This window comes from Mytilus galloprovincialis, chromosome 1 (assembly GCF_965363235.1).
Source record: "Mytilus galloprovincialis chromosome 1, xbMytGall1.hap1.1, whole genome shotgun sequence".
Taxonomy (NCBI): Eukaryota; Metazoa; Mollusca; class Bivalvia; order Mytilida; family Mytilidae; genus Mytilus; species Mytilus galloprovincialis.
The window spans coordinates 47,007,031-47,023,622 of NC_134838.1; the positions used below are offsets into that span (position 1 = coordinate 47,007,031).

Here is a 16,592-nt window from a genome sequence, read left to right on the forward strand (position 1 = left end):
ATTGTCATTGAATTGTTGTCTCTTTGTAGAAAACCTCAAATCTCCTTTATTTTATATAATTTATCAATTTAATCTAGAATAGTAAAAATTGGAACGAACTCCTTCGAATCAGATCAAATGCTCAAGTCTACCATCAAATATAAGATGGATCATATTCCATTTTTTTTAATGCATTTACTATATTTAAATCATTGGTAATTATTGTTTGTGATGACAAAAATAACGAAACAAAAATACCTCAATTGTTAAAAGGAAAAAGAGAATTCACACTACCCGTTTATAAAAATTGTAAAGAATACACTACATTCTCTTAACAGTAAATTTGTTTTGCCGACTCAAACCAAAACTACACTTTTATTTCATAAACATGACAGATGCAGCTTTACACAGTTCTGTCAACTTTCCCATTTCAATTGTAAACATACAGACCATATAACATTGGCAACATCATTTATCGATTCACGTGACAGCTAGAAATGTTCGGAGTGACATACAATATTTAGATATAGGAAGATGAGGTGTGAGTGCCAATGAGACAACTCTCCATCCAAATAACAATTTATAAAAGTAAACCATTATAAGTCAATGTAAACAATGGTAATAAATTATCCACTTCAAATTATACAAACCTCCTCCTCCCGAACTATAACCTCCACCTCCACCTCCACCTCCACCTCCGCCCCCTCCTGGTTTTGGACTATTCCCTTTTCGTTTCATATTACCCGACGTAGAGCTGGTTTGTTTCGTACTAGATACCTTACTAAGAGCAACTATTTAAAAAAAAACATTACTTTCAATGTTTATGTGATAACTTAAAGTCGTTTCCATTCTAAACTGTAGATATCTCTTATGAATTTTGTTTTAAAACTGATTCAGAGTAATTTGGAGAATTCTGAGATCCCTTGTATCTTATGAATGGAATCAAATTTTGTTACCCTCAAAATATCAAATAGCTACATGTAACAACATCAAACTTACAGTTACATATGTTTTCCTTAAAATGTTTTCTAATTTAGCACAGTTATACCGCAATGAATAAAAAAAATGTTTACGTAAAGAAATCAGAAGACAAAATCTGCTTGTATCAATTACTAGAAAGTATTATTTTACAGCTAGTTATCATATCACACTGCAATTTAATTACCACTTCTTTGTTTTCCCTTTATAAAATTCTCTGCCAACTATTCAAATATAAAGGTGTACAAGCATATTGACAATCAAGATGTAATATATATTTATCGCGATTGATTAATTATATAAAAAAAATGTGGTATGATTGCCAATGAGACAACTATCCACAAGAGACCAAAATGACACAGACATTAACAACTATAGGTCACCGTACGGTCTTCAACAACGAGCAAAGCCCATACCGTATAGTCAGCTATAACAGGCCCCGATATGACAATGTAAAACAATTCAAATGAGAAATCACACGGCCTTATTTTTATATATATAAAAAAGAATTATGTTTGTTTTGTTATTTTTGTTGCTCAAACAATTTTGTAAAAGAAATGGACTACACACAACTGGCATATAAGTGGGAAGTTAAACTGGCTAAATAACCGTTAAACGAGGTTTAACCCGCCATTTTTGGAAAATATGTTTTTGTTATTATAACCAGCCAATAAAGACTATACCAATGTATTCCAGTCGTTTAAATAGTTTGTTGATATAATAAAATTTTAAAACAAGATAGATAATTTATATCTTAATGTGGTGTAGATGACTGACTATAACATCTATAATACTAAAATTACGAGGTCCAATTTGTCAGCCGTCATCACGTAAAAACGACGAATCAAAGAATTCAGCCTTATATATAACTAATATAGTACAAAGGTGTAGATTAAAAATTACACCACTCCAGGCCCTTTTGTTTTCCACGTAATTAATATTGCCAATAATTAAGAAGTTCCGGGTCGAGTCCGATACCGATACCAATAGTATATTCACCTGTTATCTATTACCTTATCTGTACGTTCCGCATCTAACAGGTGCACCACCAAACGGTGTATTTAGGATTATGCTATATACACGGATCATAATCACAGGGTTGACACTACTGAATTCAATCATTGTCAAATTGTTACCTATTGTAGTATTTTAATCAGTAAGACTTTCTAAGATAACAATACGAATACTAAAAATCTGAACTAAAAATAAGGTGTATATATATAGGAACCGGTTTCAATTTGTTAGCGGGCATGACATAAAACAGTGAATCAAATAATTCAACTTTATTTATAACTAATATAGGACAATGCTGTCGATTAAAAATTACTCCATTCCAAGACCTTTTGTTATCCAAATAATTAATATTACCAATAATTGATACGTTCCAGTTCGACGGGTTCAAACAGAAAGATTTGAAAACAGAGAAAACTGTCAGTGTATCTTATTATCGGCATGACTTTATCAGATAAAAAAATAATACTAAAATAAGGCTTGCGAATAGTTATATACTTTAATTCAGTCACGGACCCGCGATATCACGGGTGTGTTCTAGTAGACGTTAAAATGATAAAACAAAAACAAAATATACACATAGACTAAATTAAAGGTTATGAAAATTTTTAAATAAACTTGAGGATGATATTTTTTCTAGATTGTAAACTATATTCAACTTTAAGAGATCAGTTATATTCACAAATCAATAATATATAACCTGGTTATACATGTACAAATTCATAAAAACTAAACAAGCTAAGATAGTTTTTGAAACCTGAAACGTTTGACAGCAGTTTGCGACTGTATAAAGTTATCTTAAGAGTTGTGAAAACAAGGTCCATGTCTATCAAAAGTTACCTTTATCAAATCTATGTTTTATGTTTGAACTTGTACTTCTTGATTATTGTGTTTAAAGGGGACTAGCTACGAGATATATAAAAAATTTAATAATATGATATTTTTTTTGCTCAATCATTAATGAAAGTGAAATTATAGTGAAATAATATATCGCTTTTAGCAGCCAGTATGGTTCTATTTTGTCAAAATAAGCTAAGAAGCATTGACGACGAATTATTCACTTGCAAGTATTTATGTGAACTTCAACTAAACATCTAAGTTAGAGATAGATAATGCATGAATGGTGCGTGCTCAGTTATTTAAAGGAAAAGAATGTCAACATTGAAAGTGAAACAAAAAGTAAAATCACAAAAATTTAGAAAAAATCCCTTAATTGCACGATTCGATCCCCAAAATATCATTCTTATAAGGTAAAAACGTTGATCCACATATATCTTTAATCTTTAAAATGAAATTAAACAGACCTATGCAAATTTAATTGCACGTGTTTATATCTATCTAAATCTATATTTATCTATAATACTAAAATTACGAGGTCCAATTTGTCAGCCGTCATCACGTTTTTACGATGAATCAAAGAATTCAAGTTTATACATAACTAATATAGTACAATGGTGTTGATTAAAAATTACACCACTCCAGGCCCATTTTTTTCCCACGTAATTAATATTGCCAATAATTAAGAAGTTCCGGGTCGAGTCCGATACCGATACCAATAGTATATTCACCTGTTACCTTTTACCTTATCTGTACGTTCCGCATCTGACAGGCGCACCACCAAACCGGGTGTATTTAGGATTTTGCTATAATACATGGGTCATAATCACAGAGTTGACACTACTAAATTCAATCATTGTCACATTCTTTCCTATTGTAGTATTTTAATCAGTATGACTTTCTAAGATGTCAATACGAATACTAAAAATCTGGACTTAAAATAAGGCGTATAGGCACAGTTTTCAATTTTTTAACCGGCATGACGTAAAACAGCGGTTATTTATAACTTATATGGGACAATGCTGTCGATAAAAAAATACTCCATTCCAGGCCCTTTTGTTTTCCAAATAATTAATATTACCAAAAATTTCCAGGTCGACGGGTGCAAACAAAAAGTGTTTAAAAGCAGAGAAAACTGTGCATCTTATATCTTATATCTGTCAGAAATATTAAAGAATTGAATAACTTAGGTTTATTTTTAAAATCTGCAGAAAAACTTAGAATTTAATTGCAGTAAATAATATTTTTGTTCTCACTTTATTTAAGTGTTATATCATTATATCATTCTCCGCTCGTATTTCGTATTTTGTATTATGTATTATGTATTATATGTTCTTTCATGCACACCTTATATTTATATATATTATATATCTCTTGTAAAATTCTTATATTGGTGTAAAATTGTGTATATGTATCCTATAAGCTGTATTGCTTTCGGAATAAAGTATTATTATTATTATAATCGGCATGACTTTATCAGATGACAATATCAATACTAAAATAAGGCTTACGCATAGTTATATACTTTAATTCAGTCACGGACCCGCGATATCACGGGTGTGTTCTAGTGTTATATATAATCGGAAGTCTACTCGATATTATTCGATTGCGTCTAGACTAAAATACACACGAAACGAAGCTATACATTATCGCCCATGCCTTTTGAATGGTTTATTGTAGACTTTGCACTTTGTAATCGAGTGTTTGGTTTTGTCAGGTATTATGGACTCCCCTTTTTAATTTACATCGGAGTTCGGTATTTTTGTTCATTATTCTCGATTCTTCATTTTTTTAAGGCTCATTTAATTTTTTTTTCTCTAATTCTTTGGACCTTTATTCTGTATGTTTTACCCATTATTCTCTATACTGTAAACCCCATCAAGACCTCATATATAAAATCAACATACGTCTTGCATCTTCATTCTCTTCCAAGTCACCGAGATCTCGTTCATCTGGCTTTATTACAACCATAGAGGTCAATGGTGTAACGAACTTGTACTGAAAAAGGTCGATAGTTGTCAAAAAATTGTATGATTGAAACATTTGTCAACGTCGGTAATGCTTTTTGTTGTAGGATCTATTACATACAGACCAGTTGAACACTATTTTGTGATCGTCATCACGGATATAATACGAGAACATTAAATTCTCTGAATTTCAGGAATTGTATCTGTGAATTTTGCTTTTTTTTATTACTTTCAACACATTTCAGATTTCATTATAGTTCTTTTAAAAGTTGAGAAACTGTACTCTTAGATAAATGATCGACTCGTTTTGGCTAAAAACAAAACTAAAATCCAGAAAGAGCATGCGCGTTCATCTAGTATGTATATGTGCATCTCCAACATTTTGAACTAAAATAGAATTCATGACAAAAATAACTTTTTTTTGTTGATCTTGTATAATTGCTTGTAATTTTTTTCTGTTAAAATTTGCTCTACATCTTTTTTTCGCCTCAACACAAAAAAGGTAAAAAAAAAAATCGCAACTTCACGGCAATCACTCTTATAAAGAAAGAGTCTTCTAACGAGTATGGCAAAATTTTACTTATTTTAGAACTTTTCTTATAAAAAAGAAGATGTGGTATGATTGCCAATGAGACAACTATTCCACAAAAGACAAAAATGACACACACATTAACTTATTTATTATTTTTGCTATCTAAGGAACGTTTCTATTTTTTTAGTTTTCAAGATAATAGATAAAGACGCAACAATTAATAAATAGTTATCAAAGGTACTAGGATTATAATTTAGTACCCCAGACGCGCGTTCTGTCTACATAAGACACTCAGATCAAAATAGTTGTAAAGCCAAACAAGTACAAAGTTGTAGAGCATTGAGGACCAAATATTCCAAAAAGTTGTCCCAAATACGGCTAACATCGTCATTAAAAGGTTAGAACTCAAACAAGGAGTCGCCTGCCGATTTCGGTCATGTTGACTCATTCGTAGATTTTGTTATTTGAATTGTCAATCTAGTATAACAATTATATGAAAAAAAAAACACTACCAGATGAATAAAAATCGTCATTAAAGAGCAATATCGAATAACGATATATGTTATAAGCCTTGTTTGTAGATGTTGTCTTGTTTGTAATTTGTGCTACTAGTATTTAAGTTTCTGTCTATGTATTATAGTTTTCAAGATAATAGACAAACATGAACAAAATAGATAAATCTCGTCATGTAAGGGAAATAACTCTTTCAGTAGTCATCTGACAGTTTTTGATGTAAAAAGACACTAGGTGGATATCAACATTTTGAACATTTCTGTTATTCCATATTTTCCTTATTTATATCGGTTTCAAAGATAATAGCATAACGTGTATTTTACATTTTATATGTTTTTGGCATTTATTTAGCACTTATCTTCATTTTATTTCCCATGTTTTAGAGTCATTTAATAGACCAACTATTTACCAGTTACCTTCAAAGACATTGCCAGAGCCCTGTCATTTAAATTCTTCTTTTCTAATTCATTAGTTTCACCGATGGCTTCTTCTAGAAGTTGTTTGATTGTCAAATATGCCCATATTCTTTCCGTGATTTTCTCAAAGTCACCAGCTTTTGTCAATTCCGGATCACGACTCTGAATATCCGACTTAAGCTCCAGTTCCACATTTCCATTCACCCCATTACCAGTAACCAATAGATTCAGCACTTGTATGTTGTCGTCGGATAGTTTGCCAGCAATAACTAATTCTTTTCCGTTAAAAAACGAGTCAAAGTTCCTTTTTGTTGCATTTTCAGTAACATCTGTGTTTTCGTCAAGATATTTAAAAGACACATTTTGTAATGCTGACGATGAAATTTCATCGTAGAAGCCCTTTATCTGTAGCGATGCATCAGAATCTTCAAATATCTTCCTAGCAACGCCTTTATTTTTTACTGCAACTTTTTTTACAAATTCATAATCTGCATTGCTTCCAAAGGCAAGACTATAAATAGGCAACCCTTTGATATTTGTCCTGTCAATGTTATTAAGAACCACATCAACGCCGATTCTGCCTAGCCCATCAGTAAGAAATACCACAATTTTCTTTCGATTTCCCGTAGTTCCTTTACTTGGGATAGAATTCAAAAACTTTATTCCTGACAAAATAGCATGGTTGATATTCGTCCCTTCAAAAAAAAGGAAAAGAAAAACATCAAGTACAGTGTACAAATATATCTATCATAATGACTCACGATTAAGCTACGGAAAACAATTTACTTTTCTTGTTCTATATGCATTACCTTTAAAGCAATCAAAACATATAGTCTAGAAAGGAAAACACATTATCAATCCGAATATATATATCAAAAATGTAAGCAAAATTATTTTATAGTTTGAGTACCTTGGTTCACCCCGGTTGTGGACTGTTGTTGGCCTTTTCGCCGTTTTACTTTTTGTATTGCCTGATTGATTGGACGTTTTGTATCTTCTCCGTATTGATTGGTTAATAATTTCATTATATGTATGTTTTACGAGCATCCGTTAGTTTGATTGGCTAAAAACCAATCGCGCGTCATTAAAAAATTAACCTTAATATCAAAATGGAATGATACATTCGTAAACACACGTGCTTCCACAAAGAGTGCACATGTAAATAAAAGAAAACAACTGGATAGAAACTTTTTTTTCGTGGTCATAAAAAATGTGATAATAAGAAATATATTTTTAAATATTTCTTATACTAATATGATAGGTTTGTAAAAGTGTTGATCGTGCACATTTTTTTAGAATAACTCAAGCGCTTCATACAAAATATGCTTCTGTCAACTATTTAACACCTCAATAAGATTGAAAAAAAAGCATTTGTTTCTTAAAACAAAAAAAGTAAAATAACATCCACCATATCCTCATTCTTTTATATCCAGATTTTCTTTATATTTGCACTACTTTGTGTATATCATGTTTTGATTCGCCTTTTTTTTTTATTTGTTTACCTACATATTTTTATTTACCGTTTGTTTTTATTGAAGTAAAATAATTGTCTTTTGGTATCCTTTTTTCAAAATAAGATAATCACAGAATATTGTCGAGAACACAGAATTTCAGTTTTTACAAATGCTCGGTCTTTAAATATTTTCTGATTGATTGATTGTGTCGACAATATTTGACATTTATTAATATTAAAGAAGGAGAAACTACTACGCCTTTGATTATCCCACTATTTTCTTTCAATATGCCGTAAGGGTTATTCCCATATTAAATTTGTTGTACTTTATAATGACATTTTCATATATAGTAAGGGGCCTCGGTGCCAGATAAGTCAGCTGAGTAGTCGAATAGCCTTGAACACTGATATTGTGAGTTTGAATCCCGAACGTGGTTGGTGCATTCGACTCCAATCTTAATTGACTAGGATTGTCAGTTTTCCTACCTGAGGTCGATTACTTTCTCCAGGCATTGCGACTTTTGCCACGACTTAAAACTTACCGTTACGATATAACACTATAATGCTAAAAATCGCGTTTAATAAAATCTAATAACCAATAATATATAAAATCTATAAAAAAATGGAGAAATATGTTTTTTAAACTTTGTTTGGCATTAATTCTTTACAATATACTTACCTCCGCCTGTTCTCATATTTTCAACATATTGAAGTGCATTCTGTTTATTTTTGTTGTTAGCAGACATCAATATTTGCTGCCACAAATTAATGTCATCGTCGAAAAGCATTATGTTGAAACGATCACCTTCGAAAAGATCTTTCAAAATGCTATTCATTGCACTCTTTTGTTGTGCTACTTTAGTGCCGAACATAGATCCACTAACATCTAAGATGAATAAGACGTCTTTTGGTAATGGATCCAAACCTTCTGGTGCAAAGAAGTGTACAAAGTATCCGTCAACAACCTGTTAAAATACGATTATAAGACGTGCTTATTGTGATGAATGTACGATGTGTTTTTAAAAACTCATTTATCTAAAATATATGAAAATAGTTTTGCATATTTAGAAAGAAAACAAACACATAAGCAAAATCATTAAGTAAAATCAAAAGATGAGACTTTACAAAACTTCCTTAAAAATTATTTACCTAAATGGTTCAACAGTTTGTTTGGCAAGTCGATGGGTTGTTTATCAATAATTATTATACATTATGGTAGTCATATATAACCTTTAATCTTCATTTTCTTCAAATATTGACAAAAAAAAAATGATACAAAGCGGTGGGTGCGGTTAGGTTTTTTCAAAATAGCTCCTTTGGATTTGATGACTAGATAGTTGAAATGTTTTAAAAATATGAATATGTTAAAAACACATTGAAAGCTGATACGGTCACACTATTTCATGTTTTGTTGAAAGCAACCGAGAACAAATTAGATTTATCTTATTTACCATGACTTCACCAGCGTCAAATTTTCTCTGGACATCATACTGAACAACAAATAACCCCGATATTCCCTGGTCAGACATCTGTTTCTGGTCATCGGTGGTCGGAGCATAATGAATGGTGGCTGACTTTAATGTTGGTCGGTCAATAACAGCGAAAGCGTTTTTCTCTTCTGTTAGAAATAAAACAAAACAATATTATAATTTGAATTTGATTTATTGTTAGGGATTGACTATGAGGGAGACAAAGTGCGACCAGAAACATTTTAAATCAATTCATGATAGGTTTTTCAATGTTTGCGATAACGCTGCACGAACTTTTGTTTCCCTTTCATGTTAATTTTTTCAAACATTTGAAGCAACCATTAAAAAGACATACTGAGAAAACATAATTAACTGCTTATAATACTATGATGTCATTTGCTATTTCTAACATAATTATGTACATAATATTCTTATAAACCATTTATCTAAAAAACACCATTATCTTGAGGGAACGGGATATCTTTTTGTTGTGGGAACGACATATATCTTGAGGGACTACACAGTATGTTAAGGGAACAAAATATTGTTTTTTTTTTCTTCCATGGCCGCATTCTGCTATCCTATTAAGGTGTAATTAATAGATATAGCACTTATACTTTATAGCACACAAATACCGTCATTAATTTTCGATTTTTGTGTTTTTGTGTCTGAATAATCATGCACATCAGGTAAAAACTAAGGAGCCCTCAGGTATCTGTTGATGCATTCGCGACAAGCCAGATGAGAGGTTGTACTGTGTGAACGTTTGCCCATCAAAGGGGGCCGTATTCTTAATTCTGTAAACACTTAAAAATCGTTTATAATACCAAGCAATCGTCAACATGGGATCAGTATCAAAAACATAAAGACTCCAACTAACTCTAGTACACTTATCTTTAAATTGTCTTTTTTAATGTGTAAATTATAACCTTGTAATTCCTTTCTACACTTACTACTGACGTAAATAGTAATGTTGCTAACCATTTTTTTCTATCAATGAAATAGTTACCTATAGTCCCCGAAATAATATCATTTCGCAACGGTGGCACTGAGACTTTAGTTATGTCTCTTGACTCCTGAAGATACACGTCAATTTGGAAATCCTCCACAATCTGGCCTGGATCTACATATATTATATGCTCATATTGTTCATATACTCGCTCTAATAATTCTTGGTAAGTAAGGTTAAAGGTCACTATACTCTCAGCTGCTACGTTTACATCAACACTAAAACGATTGGTATGTCTTGGTCTGCAATGGAATGAAATGTTATTTGTAATATATGGCTTGCGCAATATGTTATTTACAGGAATTGTCTCCGAATATTACATAAATATCTATCGTGAAAGTTCATAAATTGCAGCTATTTTTGCAGGTTTTGTTTACCTACATTTATTTAAGTTCAAGACAAAAGTTTCCATTAAATAAATTAAATAAAAATAACCTGCTCTAAATTTCTTCTGTTTCATTCATAAACTAGATTTTTTAGTATTTTCGCTTTAAAGAAAATCTAACCGACGGAGAGTTGTCTCATTGGCAATCATACGACATCTTCCTTTTATATATATATATATATATATATATATACAACTCGTCTAAACATCAACCCAACAATGTTAGATCTGTAAATTTGCTTTCGCAAATTTTTGGTTCTTCCCTCGCCGGGATTCGAACCCATGCTACTGTGATATCGTGACACCAAATCGCCTGCACTGCAGCCGTCCCGCTAGACCACACGACCACCTGGGCTCTCAAAAAAAGAGCTTTCGCTGGCCATGTGTTACCTTTCCACGTCAGTTTTAATCTAGCGGCGTACTACAGTACAAGATATATAAGGCATGAAGAGGTTATTGTTACAGATCAGCTAAATTATCTATAGTAAAGGATCCTACATATATATATATATATATATATATATATATATATATATATATATATATATATATATATATATATATATATATATAAAAGCTAATTATTAACTGTTTAAAGTTTAAAAATCAGGATAAAATTCTTTAAATAAAATTGGTTTCTTTTAACAGGTCGGGACCACTACCTTATATGGAAATGCATGATTTATCATACTTATTACGCAATTTATTTTTACCTGGGTTTTTGACCAATCCACTAAATGAGTAACAATGCATGATGGACTACTGATGTGTTTACTATCAACCAAACACGCATGTTATTTACTGAAGTACAACACATTTTTTCGTGCAATGCGGGATTCCCAATTTCGCTTAGTTTTTCATTGTTTGTATCCACATTTATAGTTCGTAATATAAAGTAATCGTTCCATGCTCAGATTAACGAAGAAATGTTTCTATACGAAGAAATATTTAAAGTGTTTGAATTACCCGATATACAGCCATTAATATGTTTGATGATGACACGGAGATTTCAGGTATTCGTCCACCAGACAGTAGCGAAACAACAGTGAAAAACACAATTACTCATCAAACAAATAGTTTAGAGTTAGTCGTCGATAATAGCCGGTGCTAATATTCATGAGAGCATCAACTTTTGCATACTGGTAGAAAGTTAAAGAAAAACATATGATCCTTGAATTTTGTGTTCGTAAAAAGCCGAAGACTTAGAGTTAGTCAAATATCTGATGATATCTCTAAACTTTCTAAAACATTGACTGAAAACAACACATTTAGTAATTTCTTGCGTCCGAAGCGCTTTTCTGGATTTACCTTCATCTATGTTTTCACAAAATTCATTTTATGATAGTGTACCTTCTTTTATGATTAAAAAGTAATTTAAATCAAGGAAAAGAATGTGTTTATTCCCTTGTCTTTAAGAAACGAATGTTCATCAATCGGGGCCAAATATAGCCGAGTATACGGGATGTTTCTCATCGTTGAAGGCATTACAGATGCCTATCACTAATTAAATCCAATTCATTTGAGCTTAAATGGATAGTTGTCCCATTGGCAATCATACCGATTCTCATCTCATACCACATCTCCTTATTTTTGTATACAAACATCTTTCAGAAAGTTCGGTTTTTCAGTATAAAATATTTACTGACGTCTGTAGAACACAAAGTAATATTTTCATATTGAGTATTTGAAAGGTACAGAACATGGACAAAACCTATATCATCCATCATATTTCAACAAAACTGAACAAGACCTTTTTAGATTCTTATCTGACAATGTAAACAAAATAGGTATAATTGATTTTAGACATATTTCAGTATTTGGGACTTTCAAACTGTTCCTTTTGTTTTGCAGGCATTTTTGGTCTCTTCAAGTGGGTTTTTTTTAATAAATAAGGCCGTTAGTTTTCTAGTTTGAATTGTTTTCCTTTGTCATTTCGGGGCTTTTTATAGCTGACTATGCGGAATGGGAATGGGATATGCTCATTGTTGAAGACAGTACGCTGACCTATAGTTGTTAATGTCTGTGTCAGGCATTTTGGTTTCTTTTGGAGAGTTTCTCTTTGGCAATCAAACCACATCTTCTTTTTTTATAAGCTATTTACCGTCCCCGTTTTAAAAACACTGATTTTTAGCATACTGAATATTATGATGCTCTTACTTTTAGTTCAGGTCCTGATAAAAAATAGTTTACACATCCAGTATAGATAGATATGTTTTAATCAGTGCCAGTTTTCATGTTTTTCGAGGCAGAAATGTTGTTGGAATGACAATATACAGGTTTAAAAATGCTCAAAAATTGTTCATACTAGACAGTGGTCAATTTATCTAAAATTTCACTGTTTCACGCCATGAAATTATTGCACAAGTACAATGCATAACAATGAAAAAAACCTGTTCAACTACTTTTACAAGGCGAAAAAGATAGTCGAATCGTAAAGCCCGTAAACAATATTTTTTCAATCTGAGCATGCAAATTGAAGAGTATGTTATACATTTTACAATAAACATATTCGCAGATCAAAAACATTTATTTTGAGAGTCCCAGACACTACATTAGTGGACAGTTTTTCCAATAATTCCACGTGTTTTCAAGTTGTAGTCAACTCGTAGTATCCAACAATGCATTGTAGTTCATTGAGTCGATTGGTCAGTTTTTCAAGGCCGTATTGGCCTTGTGTTTGGGAAATTACTATGCAAATATATACTGACGTCAGGAAATCTAGAGTTCTCGACCTGTTTAATTTAAACATTTAATAACTTATTGTGTGCGTGTACTTACTTTTGTGCCACATGTCCGGCACTTTGACCCTTCTCCTTTGCTGTATCATATTTCTCTTTCGCTTTCGCTTTCTCGTTGATTTCTCCGGGATACACCTGTCCATCAATTTCCCTGAAAAAGTTACAGCACGATCTATTAATATTTAAAAATGATTATAGCTAATTTTCAGATGGTAAAAAAAGGTAGTGTGACATTTTTTCAATTTTATTGATTTTTCAATTTTATTTATTAATTAATTGTAATTGCAGTCTACACGAATTAAATTTGCGCTCTTATGAATCAGTTTTGCAACGTTCCCATGAAACATTTTAGGTTTTGTAGAAGATTCTTTTGTTAAGTTAACAGACAATTGAATATGTGATTCAAATATTTTGTTTCTGAAGCTGAAAGGTTACACACGTGACGGACAGATACATTAATGTCCTCGTTACTTTTTGTCAACATCAAAATTTTAAACTTACATAACAAATTCTGTAATAAATGCTGCATTTGGAAGAGTGACTTCAAAATGAGCTTCAACTGAAGCGTTTGCACTGTTGGCAACTTTGCTGATTACTAAAGTTGTTGCAAATCGGAATTTCACATCAGATTTTATGTGCATATAATATATTCTAGGATTCTGAAAAACAAAATAATATACCATATGCATGAATATTCATTTTTCTATGTAAAGCGGTCTTTACGATTTTCGTCAACGAAACGGTCAAATGAATTAAAGATACTGTCATACAAGACATTCTGCAAATAACTACATAACAGAACGAAGAGAAATTGACTTCTGTTGTTTTAATTTTAGTTTTAGGAAGAACAATTACAGTATTATTAACCCCAAGCGATAACTTATGTCGAAGGCTTACAGACATGTCGTTATGTGCGTCCCCTCCCCAAGTTTTTGTTACACAGTAGTAAAAACAAAAATACAAAATTAAAAACAAACTCTTCAAAATTAAAAGTTTGTTCGAGATTGAATTTTGTCGGTCTGCCAGACGAATATATAATAATTGCTCATTTGGTAGATGCAACATGTGTGTTTTCATTTAGATGTACATAAATTAATATCCGTTGAGTTCGAATATTTCATTTGATTTTATGATTCTAAATATTGAAGAAGAAATTATTTTCGCATTCACGTAATTAAATGTAATTGTTAAAACATGTAAAAAAAATGTTATTCCTACTTTGTTTACTTCAAGCATAGGCTGTATTATTTATTATATCGTTAGAGTCGTAACAGAAACTGCATTTCACATGACATATATTCTAGAACATATAACAAATATCATGGAATTATATTCCCGTGATAGAATGTTGACGCCGAATCATTAACAAAAGTTTTAAGACCGTTGAATTTAAGACAGGAAACCTGTTTTGAGTTGTATATCGTACCAGTCATTAACTATTGTGCCGGTGGTTGGGAATTTAATATATACCACTCCATAGAAGCTGTACAAAACTGTGATGTTATAATCTTGTTTGGAGACACAGATTTGCACCAGTTGTTTTTCATGAACACAAAACAATGATGGTTACAGCCGACTTTTTAAAACGATATAACTTTTACGTACACGATGGAAACGCCTTGTCGAAATGGACAATGATAGACTAACGAAAAGGAATAATAAAACATCCGGTAAAGTAAAACTTTCATCAGAAGAACATTTTTCACAAAGTGAACATGGACTTTTGCAACGCAAATTTGAATGTAATACTATGCAACATACAAGTATTCAAAACAAAAATTACGAAATACTGTGTAAACGATTGAACTTTTAAAAACTTTGCTCTTCCAAAGTTAAGGAATTACATTACGATTAAAAAAAAGTAAGAGACTGAACTTTATGTAAAAATGATTATCCAGAAATAAGAACGATCAGTTTTGGCACAATTTCGATGTGGTATACAACCTATGTGCATTAAATCCGGGCGATTTAGACATTAGGTTCCTGATTAACGTTTAAACGCTGCTTTGTTGAACAATTTTGCCTTTTTAAATTTTTTGGATTCCAGCGTCACTGGTGAGTCTTTGTAAACAATTTTTCCAGACCCGGTACATGCATTTTGTTAAGGTCAAAATGTTGGATCAAACCTGGTTTTGTAGCTAGCAAAACCTCTCACTAGTATGACAATCGCATACAAATTCATTATATTGACAACAATGTGTGAACAAAATAATCAGACATAATAGGTAGATAATGTCAAAAATAAGGGTAAAACAGTCAACATTATGTTATAATCTTAATTTCGATAAAAATTAACAAATATGTCACCAAGGAAACACAAAAAAAATATGAACAAAACACATTAGCAAAAATTAATGTCAAGAATATAAATTTACAGTATCACAATAACACCGAAACATTGACTTCTATAATAATTTGTTCTTGTCCTCAGCTTAAATACACATTTCCCTAAGACAATTCAGACCAAGTCGTGTATATGAAAGTATTTAGTTACGCATAATATGAATTTTATATCGAGAAAGCATCAGTCACAATACGTACCGCTTGACACATTAATTTTTTGAAGCATGACCTTTCACCCGTACAAATAAACTTCTTACCTGTGTTTCTGAATTTACAATCTGCATAATCAAAAAAGAAATCACTATAAGTGAATGAAGAAACATCGTCCCGTCCATGTTCAGTCACTGTTGGTTAACAAATTAATAAGCATCTATAAAACATGAATTATGTAGCTGCAGCATGCTAATGCCGACAACGTATTCAAAAACCCAAAACACTTAGTTCGCGGTAAGAATCTGAAAATACTGTGTTATACATGTTATACTAAAGCACAATAAAAACAAACAAATGTGTCACGAAGGAAACCCATAAAAGAATATAATCAAAAATTTTTTTTTAGCAAAAATTAATGTCAAGGATTTAAAAATTTACCGTAGCACAATAACACTGAAACAATGACTTCTATAATATTTTTTTCTTGTCCTCAGATAAAATACGCATATTCCTAAGACAATTCAGACCAAGTAATGTATATTCAAGTATTAAGTTACGCATACTATAGATTTTCAAATCAAGAAAGCATCAGCCACAATACGTAAATATTTGTTTTTGCTTAACACATTGATTTTTTGAAGCATGACCTTTCACCCGGACAAATAAACTTCTTACCTGTGTTTCTGAATGTACAATTTGCGTATTCAAAAAAGAAATCACTATAAGTGAATGAATAATCATTGTCCCGTCTATGTTCAGTCACTGTTGCTTAACAAATTAATTTTATAAGCACCTATAATACACGATTT

The 16,592-nt window shown here is 31.5% G+C and overlaps 1 protein-coding gene across 1 annotated transcript in view; it reads right to left on the minus strand.

The window, feature by feature from the left end:
* LOC143076071 (inter-alpha-trypsin inhibitor heavy chain H3-like) overlaps positions 1-15,929 on the minus strand; it is a 162,316-nt gene extending 146,387 nt beyond the window's left edge. The window contains exons 1-7 of the mRNA XM_076251708.1: positions 15,888-15,929; positions 13,789-13,946; positions 13,328-13,438; positions 10,165-10,406; positions 9,138-9,304; positions 8,366-8,651; positions 6,234-6,928 (exon numbers count right to left, since the gene is read on the minus strand). Of these exons, the coding sequence (XP_076107823.1) occupies positions 6,234-6,928; positions 8,366-8,651; positions 9,138-9,304; positions 10,165-10,406; positions 13,328-13,438; positions 13,789-13,946; positions 15,888-15,914 (1,686 nt within the window). The 5' untranslated portion in view covers positions 15,915-15,929. The remainder of the gene's footprint in view (positions 1-6,233; positions 6,929-8,365; positions 8,652-9,137; positions 9,305-10,164; positions 10,407-13,327; positions 13,439-13,788; positions 13,947-15,887) is intronic.
* Between the last annotated feature and the right edge of the window lie 663 nt (positions 15,930-16,592).